This window comes from Takifugu flavidus, chromosome 5, assembly GCF_003711565.1.
Source record: "Takifugu flavidus isolate HTHZ2018 chromosome 5, ASM371156v2, whole genome shotgun sequence".
Lineage (NCBI taxonomy): Eukaryota > Metazoa > Chordata > Actinopteri > Tetraodontiformes > Tetraodontidae > Takifugu > Takifugu flavidus.
Window position 1 is genome coordinate 12,828,663 of NC_079524.1, and position 8,819 is coordinate 12,837,481.

At 46.1% G+C, this 8,819-nt stretch overlaps 2 protein-coding genes across 4 annotated transcripts; both read left to right on the forward strand.

Annotated features, from left to right (window-relative positions):
- Positions 1-17: 17 nt before the first annotated feature.
- On the forward strand, positions 18-4,827 carry hdr (hematopoietic death receptor). 2 transcript variants are annotated; one of them, XM_057034097.1, is made up of 9 exons: positions 18-312; positions 1,068-1,221; positions 1,294-1,422; positions 1,512-1,623; positions 1,704-1,795; positions 2,007-2,105; positions 2,455-2,699; positions 3,502-3,538; positions 3,760-4,827. In XM_057034097.1, the coding sequence occupies exons 1-9, from the start codon at positions 289-291 to the stop codon at positions 4,047-4,049; spliced, it is 1,182 nt and encodes a 393-aa protein (XP_056890077.1). In that variant the 5' UTR covers positions 18-288; the 3' UTR covers positions 4,050-4,827. The 2 variants fall into 2 exon arrangements, with proteins under 2 accessions (XP_056890077.1, XP_056890079.1); XM_057034099.1 differs by having other exon boundaries at positions 2,455-2,528.
- Positions 4,828-5,965: 1,138 nt separating this feature from the next.
- LOC130526433 (lysosomal membrane ascorbate-dependent ferrireductase CYB561A3) lies at positions 5,966-8,798 on the forward strand. 2 transcript variants are annotated; one of them, XM_057034103.1, is made up of 7 exons: positions 5,966-6,169; positions 6,727-6,853; positions 7,285-7,489; positions 7,830-8,038; positions 8,114-8,268; positions 8,383-8,551; positions 8,626-8,798. In XM_057034103.1, exons 2-7 carry the CDS (start codon positions 6,734-6,736, stop codon positions 8,647-8,649), a joined length of 882 nt encoding a protein of 293 aa, XP_056890083.1. In that variant the 5' UTR covers positions 5,966-6,169; positions 6,727-6,733; the 3' UTR covers positions 8,650-8,798. The 2 variants fall into 2 exon arrangements, with proteins under 2 accessions (XP_056890083.1, XP_056890084.1); XM_057034104.1 differs by lacking the exon at positions 5,966-6,169 and having other exon boundaries at positions 6,800-6,926.
- Positions 8,799-8,819: the final 21 nt, after the last annotated feature.

An 8,819-nucleotide genomic window follows, 5' to 3' on the forward strand; every position in this document is an offset into this window, starting at 1 on the left:
TCTTTGACTTATTTTAATGATCATAATTATGTTTCACTTTGAGTGGAGAACAGTGAAAAAATTGAAAGCATGTCTTTCCACTCATCAGAGCTTCACTACATAAACCTATTTATGTGATTTAAAGAGCCGATCTTCAGCCTCTAACTGTTGAGATCCCGGAAGTGGCGCGCTGGCCACGCCCACCAGGTACGTGACGCAGGACCTGTCTCGAACCGGCGCCCCGCGCGCGGCAGAGAGGTTCCGACCTGTGGAATGAGAAGTCGAGGACTGGGCGAACTGGGATAAACCATGGTCAGACTGGTGTCTGGAGCGGTGAGAATCAGCTTTTCTGTCTAGAATCTGTGTTTGTCTGAGACGTTTCACCGCAGCAGGTCATCGAAGTCTGCGTTGCGTTTCTTTAACCGATTTAACCACGGACATTAACTAGTTTCAAGACAAACTTTAACTAGGTTAAACCCAGGCTTTAACCATTTAAAACCCAGGCTTTAACTAGTTTAAACCCAGGCTTTAACTAAAGTAAAGCCAGGCTTTAATTAATGTAAAGCCATGCTTTAACCAGGTTAAATCCAGACTTTAACTCGTTTAAAGACAGACTTGAGGCGTGTTTGTGGAGTGTTTCTCCCGTTTCATCGATGAATGTGACGTTCAGGTGTAAAGTCTGCGCCGGGCTGTGAAATTCCTCCGTTTTCCTGACTGACAGGCTCGGGTTTTGTGGCGAATGTATGCGGTGGTCACCCCTCTAACGCAACTCGCACGCAAAACTTTCTAAAAATAACATTAAAAGCCGTTTTTATTTTATTTTTTTATTTGACCGGGGAATCACGTGAAACTACGTGCGAGTGGGCGTGGCCTGTGTCGGTATAGGTGAGGTCTAAATAAGGAGTTGTCCCGGTGTGTCCCAGTTTGACCTGGTTTTCCCCTCCTCCCACCTACATGTCCAGACATGTCAGCATTTTACAAATCAAATAATTATTTTCACCTTTTTACATCTAAGTGTTGATCTTTATAGAGTCATAGTTTGCTCAGAGTGTTCGGGGAAGCAGATCACTGACTCTGTTGTGTTTCAGGTTTTATCTCTCCTGATCTGGCTGTTGATGCCGACGGAGGCGCCCCCACAGTCCAACCTCAGCTTGATTGGCGGCAGAACGCGGCGAGAGGTAAACTGCAGGGATCAGCAGGAATACAGGAGCGGAGGGATCTGCTGCCTGACCTGTCCGGCAGGTGAGTCTCCTGGAGCTAAACCATCCTCGGTGTGACCAGCAACCGTCTGAGCTGTGCTTGTCTGCGCGTTAGGCACATACGTGACCTCGCCGTGTAGGACGTCTGGACAGCAAGGAGTGTGTCAGGAGTGTGATGATGGGACGTATATGGAGCACACCAACGGACTGAGTCAGTGTTTCCGCTGCACGCAGTGTCGCCCAGGTAATCCCGGCTCCCCCATCGCATATTCAGCCTTCCCAAAGCTCGTCGAGCGTAACCTCCATCCTCAGAAGCTCTTCCTCTTCCCTCAGATCAGGAAGTTTTGAAGCAATGCGCACACACCCACAACACAGAGTGTCGCTGCAGGCCGGGCCGCTTTTGTGATCCGGATCAGGCGTGCGAACTGTGCAAGAGGTGTTCCAGGTGATGGCGCTGACACTCTGGCGACGTTTAAAACCCATGGTTCTTAATTAAAACGTTTGTTTTCATCCGCGCTGCCGCAGGTGTGGCCAGGATGAGGAGACGGTGAGGAACTGCACCCCCACAGCAAACACAGAGTGCAAGAAGGTCCGGTCCAGTTCTGCCCCTCCCACAGGTACTAAGACCAGCAGAAGTGCCATTTTCACACTCCTCACACGCGCCCCAATCCTGACCATGGTGGTGAGGAGCACTTCTGATGGGCGGGGCATGTGTGAAAGGTGTTCCAACTTCGTTCCAAGTGTTTAAACTTCCAGAATTCTTCGCTACTCCAACACTGATCCTTTTTTTTACGGTATTAACGGAGGACAATCCTGGTGTTTTCACAGTTGGCGTCTCCGTGATCGTGCTGCTGTCGTTGGCCGCTGTCGCTGTCATCATCTTCGTCGTCATCTTCGTATGTATCTGGAAACGCCGGAAAAGAGCCGGTGAGTCTGATACGGAAACGTCTCCATTAGCTGTTGCTTAAAGTTGGAGTCAGAAGAAATTGCAGGAAAGCTTTAACGGCTACATGACGATTGGAAATACATTTCCCACAATTCATTTCTGCTCCCATTGAGTCCAAACTGGTCGGTTACAGTCCAGGTTCACTGTCAGCAGTTGCGTAATGAGTGTTTCAGTTGTTGGAACAGAAAAACCTGTGAGGATTAACAAGGAATGACGCCTCACCCAGTGTGCCCACACATACACACACACACACCTTTTTTATGACAGGAAGCTGATTCTGCACCAGGAGAATTCTTTCATCTTACTCATGTCTGCGTTTGTCTTCCATAGCTTCTCAAAATCTGTCCGAGGAGCAGAAAACTGGACACAGGCCCAACTGCCCCAGCATCAACGCTCGGCAGCTGGTGAGGACCAACTCCTTCAAGCACACGACGGAGGAGCGTAAAGTCTTGTGTGAATCCCTCAACAGCTCTGCCAGTAACTCCCAGTACAGCCTAACCGGCCTGACCTCTTGCTCCTCCCCCGCATCTCCTCCTGTTGCCAACCCTGCGGCCCCCCCACAGCCTCTCTGGAGGGTGAGAGCAACGTCTCATTTGCGCCCCTACTTCTAACCTGGCTTCTTTCCTCGCCAGCTTCTGCCTCTTAGAGATCTGGATGCACCGGTCGGCTCCTTCATCCAAACCAGTGTTTTGCCTGTAATTGGCTCCAGGACCCTGAAGTTCCAGCCGGTGCATCCTGGTGTTTTCATGCCGCTCTGCTGCTTTTGTTCCTCCTCGAGTTTGAATCACAGATTGTTAATTCTAACGTAGCCCTCTGATTTGAACATCTCCAGCGCGCGAACACTTGAGGACAAACGGATCATTTGTCAATAATATCAGTTACCCTCTTTACTAACCTCCTCCAGGTTAAAGGAATCTTCTTTTCTCTAATCTCAGGACAACACAACACTTGACTGTCACGATGTTTACATGACTCCAATAAACAAACTATTGCCTCAATCCGACTGGAACCGGACAACTGAAGTGTGCGTAAACGTGTTAGTGGGACTGATGTCAGTGCAGGCGTGCAGGTGTTGTAATGGGCAATCCAGCATGTTTACACTTTAATCAGAGACTGTAGACAACACCTCCACGCTCCTGAAAGACCCCATAACGGTAACATCCAAGAAAGCAGGTGTTAGCGGGCGGCACCAGGGGTTTATGGGATGCGATATGTCAACTGGAAAGGCGCTGTATTAACCCACAGAAAGACGTCCACCTTGGGTAGAAGAGGACATCTTCCACTCTGTTCCAACTTTCTCTGTTGCATGTTAACTGGGACAAGGAGCGGATTCCGTTTAAGCTGTGCATGTAACCAGCGTCTGTCTCTCTGTTTCAGGAAGATGAGCAGTTTCCTCGTCTCGTCGCCGTCAACGGTATAACGTCTTTATTCTCCAACTCGCTAACTCGGTCTGTGTTTAACTGATGGCTAATATTGGTTCTAAACGCCACCTGGTGGCCAATCCTGATGTTAGCCGAATATGAACGTGACACCAGATCCAGCAATAGTCTGATAATCGCTGATAGTGGTGGATTCGGTGGCGTCCTGCCCTGTTTGGTGCTGGCAGTGACTGACGGCGTGTTTCTCTGCTTGCAGGCGAAGAGTCACTGCGCAACTGCTTTGAGTATTTTGAGGAACTCAACATGGACTATCACAAGAAGTTCTTTCGCCACCTTGGCATCAGCGACAACACGATCAAGGCTAAGGAGGGGCTCCCCTACGAAGATCGCATCCACGCACTGCTCAACGTCTGGATAGAGAAAGCGGGCAGCGAAGCGAGCCTCAACGACCTCCTGCAGGTTCTGCTCAACTTGGGACAGTGTCGCACGGCCGAGGTCATCAAAGAAAAGGCCGTTCACCACAGACATTACCGGTGCGAAGGTTAACGAGGGAGTTTGAGAATTGCACTGGAGCTGGTTAGCGTCCGCGAATGTGTTCGGGCCGTTTGTGATCATCTCGTTCTGCCTAGTTAATGTCCCTGTTTCCACCTTAGTTTATTACCTTAAGTTATTAATACTGTCAGTAATTTTTTTTCCGTTACCCAGGTCATGTGACCTGGTCTGAACGTATCAGTTGGCCTCTTTGAAGGTTTAAGTGATTTTTGAAGTTAAAATTGATGGTAACTATTGAAATGGCTGATTTTCTGAGAGGCTCAAGGGAACACGGGTGGATCAGGAGAATTTTTGTTCTGTGAATGTTTTATTTATTTTCTTTGCTGTCTATTTTTTTATTTGGATTCTTCTTTGGATCAAGTGTTTGACTCAAATGTGTGTATTTATTTTGATGTCTTGAGTTTATGAAATTTTCTAAACCAGCTTGTGGACAGAATCAGCCTGTCAAAACTTAACTAATATGTCAAAGTTACAAAAACAGATGAACTTGTAAAGACAATAAATAGTTTTTTTACGGACTTTGACATTTGTTGGTCCTTCCTGTCAGCCTTGCTCATCAGAACCTGTTTTTCAGGATCAAACCAGCATCCAGAGCTAAATTGATAGCTTGAATATATTGAATATTTGTACAACAGCAATCCTCTAGACAGGATGTCCAGGCTGGTCTAGGATCTAACCTTTGACCCGGGTCCCAGTGGACAACGCCATCATTTTGGTTCTTAAATTAACCATCCAATGACAGAAACGGTGTATTAAACATGTTTGAACAGCGGCTGTGTCGTTACTCTGAGACATTTTGGATCTAATGTTCTTGACGTCCTTCTCTGGTTCTGCAGATGGAGGTCGAACCTCCAGCTTTTCATCTGTCTTCATCAGAGTGTCGCAGCGGCAGCTGATGCTGCTCTGCTGCTTCATTTCCCTCTTTCATTTGTGTGTCAGATGTTCATTTGCTCCGATGACAAATGCCCTGAATGCCGGCTGAGAAGCGTTAAATGAGGTTCTGACAGTATTTACGGTAATGGAGGTGTCGGGGAACCCGGATAATGATGCTGATCTCTGCTCTGACCAATCTCTTCTGACGCCCGTGTCAACTTAATGTTCTCGGAGAACGTTTCTGTCTCATCGGAACACAGAATCACCTCAGGAGCAGCAGATTGAAGGTCACGTATAAATGTGGCTGCTCGTGGGCCACATCATCTGAGTTTAGAAACATTAAAGTTACATAAGAAATGCTTAGGCAACCAGCAAAAAACCCCTATCAAACCTTAATGTGCCGGTTTGTTTTTCATTCACACGAGGAAGCTAACAGCTATTTGAAAACAAATGTGGATGAAGGTCCATAATCCAACCTCAGGATGTTCTGGGTTAGCGTGCTTGTAGTGCTCAAGGATGATAAAAGTTGTGCATGAACACTTCTGATTTTGTTGATATTTGCAGGCAGGTGAAACAAGGTTGCTGTTGTGGTTCTGTTGTCAGATATCTTTACCCTTCCTTCCACGTTTATGTGAAGGCTTAAGCAGTTTTAGAGTCTCTATCAGATAAATTCAACCTGCAGCTCAAACTGACGGAATTTGTTGGTGTTTTTCACACTCCAGAAGGCGCTCTAGGGTTGTGCCGCTCACTCACCATCTCACACAGCCAGTCTTCTTTACTCTTTATTCTGATAAACTCAATTTTTTCCACAGAGTCTATGAGATCTGGGAGGTTTTTCACTTTTACTTCCGTTTCACTTTCCTGCAAAATGATCCATCTCATTAAATTAAAACTTATTTAACACACCATAAGGCTAAATATTCAGAAAATGAAACATTATAATCGTTTAATTTTATGTATGGAACAAAAATACATTAATCGACAGCGACCTTTGACTATGTTACGTCCAAAACCACATTTCCCGAAGTTCCTTGCGCCGCAAACGCGGAAGCAGGTAAACGCCACCTCCATACAGGCTGTTAAACTCGTTTTTTAAGCGTTTGTCTTCGTGTTTTTGCATTTTGCAGGTGTTTGTATCTATGTTGGAATATTTTGTGGCGTAAATATTCCCACTATCCCCAGGTTTTTTTGCCCTAAACGTTGTACGTAAATTCACGTCGTATTCACGCAGACCTGCAGAGGTAAGTTACACCTGTCGCAATTTAAATGTAAAGAATAAAATCACTTTCGAATGTATTTTTTAAAATGTGTCAACCTTCGAATGTATTTTTTAAAATGTGTCAAAGTTAATGTAATATGTCGTAAAAAAAAAGGGGGGGGGGGCGTTTAACAACTTTAATCTGTATTTAATCTAAAAAGTCGGCAGATGTTTACATAAATGTAATCTAATCAATGTTTATTTCGCAGATTATCACAAACTAACAGTCTATAATTTGTGTTTGTCGCGTTAAAATCAGATTCGGACGGAATTTGCTTCTTTTTTCTTTTTTTACAATTCAGGTCAAAGGTCACCATAAAAATTATCTCCAGATCAAAAAACAAATAAAAGGAAATGTATTTACTGAAAACCAGAATACGACAGGGAAAAAAGTGTTAGATATAGACGATAGGTAAAATAATCAGATAATTCTGCACAGCTTGAGAGGAAAATATGTTTTTGAGATAAAGTTTAACGTGAACTGAGCCGGAGCTGCTGCTGATTCCAGCGTGACGCCGGAACGTTGTGTTGTGTTTTCAGGCAGCAGATGCAGCAGGTGGGCTCCTCCACCACTGACAACTTCCTCCTCCACCACCTGAACTCCTCTGAATGTGGAAGTGAGACTTCAGCAGAGCCGCGGAAGAGCAAAGCCAGAGCACAAAAGGAGGTGAGTGTGGGCAGAGCGGCCATTTCATCCTGGTCCTCGCCGTGTGTGAGCGTCAGCCTCAGCAGCTGCTCAGGTAAAACAGCACAAACGGAGGGACTTCTGAAAACTTCACCGCTGTGCAGTTACCTTTGATCTTAGCACACGAGGAGCCCAAATTAAGTTGATCAATTTATGGAAAGAGGATTTAAAGGGAGCTTTGTGCTACTCGACCGCAGAAAGTTCCAAGACGGGGACAAACAGCTAAACAGAAACTGAAGCTTAGAAATTTGCTGCTTTGTTCAGAGTCTTTTTCATTGTTCTGCTCCTAGCTCCCAGCAGGAGAGTTATTTTATAGTTTAGGATCGATAAATTATTCAGATATTGTTGTGATTCTGCCACTTTCGCTTCTGATCAGGGATGATAATTGAGCATGTTGTTGTTTCTGGGTTCAGTCTGCAGACCTGTCCAGGATGAGGCCCAACGTGAGCTTCTACGTGTTCTATCTGCTGCTGCTGGGTCTGGGCGTGGCCTGCATGACCTGTGTCTGCTACTGGATCACCCAGTGGCGAGGCGGTTTCGCGTGGGATGGAACGCACCAGCAGTTCAACTGGCACCCTGCCCTGATGGTGACGGGCCTGGTCGTGTTCTACGGTTATGGTGAGCACTTCCTGCTCTGTTGTGCGTTCAGAGTCTTGGAGACCAACAGTGAACAAAAGGTTTCAGAACAAAGCTGGAGGTATCACACAACAAAAGTTGGGATGATTTACTGGGACCAGACTAGCTGGTACAAATGTCGAGATAAATGTTTCTGTTACCTGTTTAGTATAAATTGTAAATAAAGGTAAATATTTTAGATGACATAGTTGACCAGCTAATGTTGGCTTCATGCTAATAAAATAGAGCCTACATTTCCCAGAATGCAGCAGAACCTAACAGGGAAATTGAACCCACATTCAAGTAACCTGGAGTTCTTGGCTGTGTCCTGCCGTGCATACAGGAGCCGTGTTGTACCGCGTCCCGCTGACCTGGGGTCAGAATAAACTGCCCTGGAAGCTGCTGCATGCCACGCTGATGCTCCTCGCTCTCCTCCTGTCCATCGTGGGGCTTTGCGCCGTCTTTGGCTTCCACTATGCCGAAAACATCCCAAATGTGTACTCGCTGCACAGCTGGATTGGGATTGCAGCCACCGCCCTCTTCGCTCTCCAGGTATGCCGGCGCTTCTCACTGTCAGGGGGCGGAGTCTTTGTTCTGTCTCTGATGTTCCTGTCTCCACCCATGCAGTGGGTCGTTGGGGCGGTTGCCTTCCTGCTGCCTTGCTCGCCAACATCACTGCGTAAATTGCTCAAACCTGCTCATGTGTGGTTGGGAGGCAGCATCCTCTCGCTCAGCATCATGGCCTGCATCTCTGGAATCAATGAGAAGCTCTTCTTTGCTCTGTGAGCCCGATGGATGGATGGATGGATGGATGGATGGATGGATGGATGGAGCATAATAATTTGAACATATTTCTTATTTTCCCCCATGATGAAGTGAAACAACCTTTTCCACAGAAAAGGAGGCGCTAACAGCTCTGCGGCGTACAGCAGCCTCCCACCTGAGGCCGTCTTTGCTAACTCACTGGGAGTTTTGATCGTAGCCTTCGGTCTGGTTGTCCTGCTGATCCTGTCCATCCGCAGGTGGCAGCGGCCGGAGTCAATGCCGGCGGAGGTGGTGTACTCGGTGAGAACTTTAGCACGGTTACATTAAAAAAAAAATCTTCTTTCTTTTTTCTGATGGTTTCTTCTCATCCACAGCCACTGCATCAAGACGACAATTAATGATTTTTATTTTTTTTTAAAAAGAGCTGAAATCAGACCTGAAGTCTATATCTTAATGAAGAATCTACTAAAATCTGTTGTAAATATTAATCTTAAATCATATTTGTTTCATAGTGTTTTTTTTTTGGAAATAAAGAGATGAGTGAAGATTCAGTGTTTTGCTGAGACTT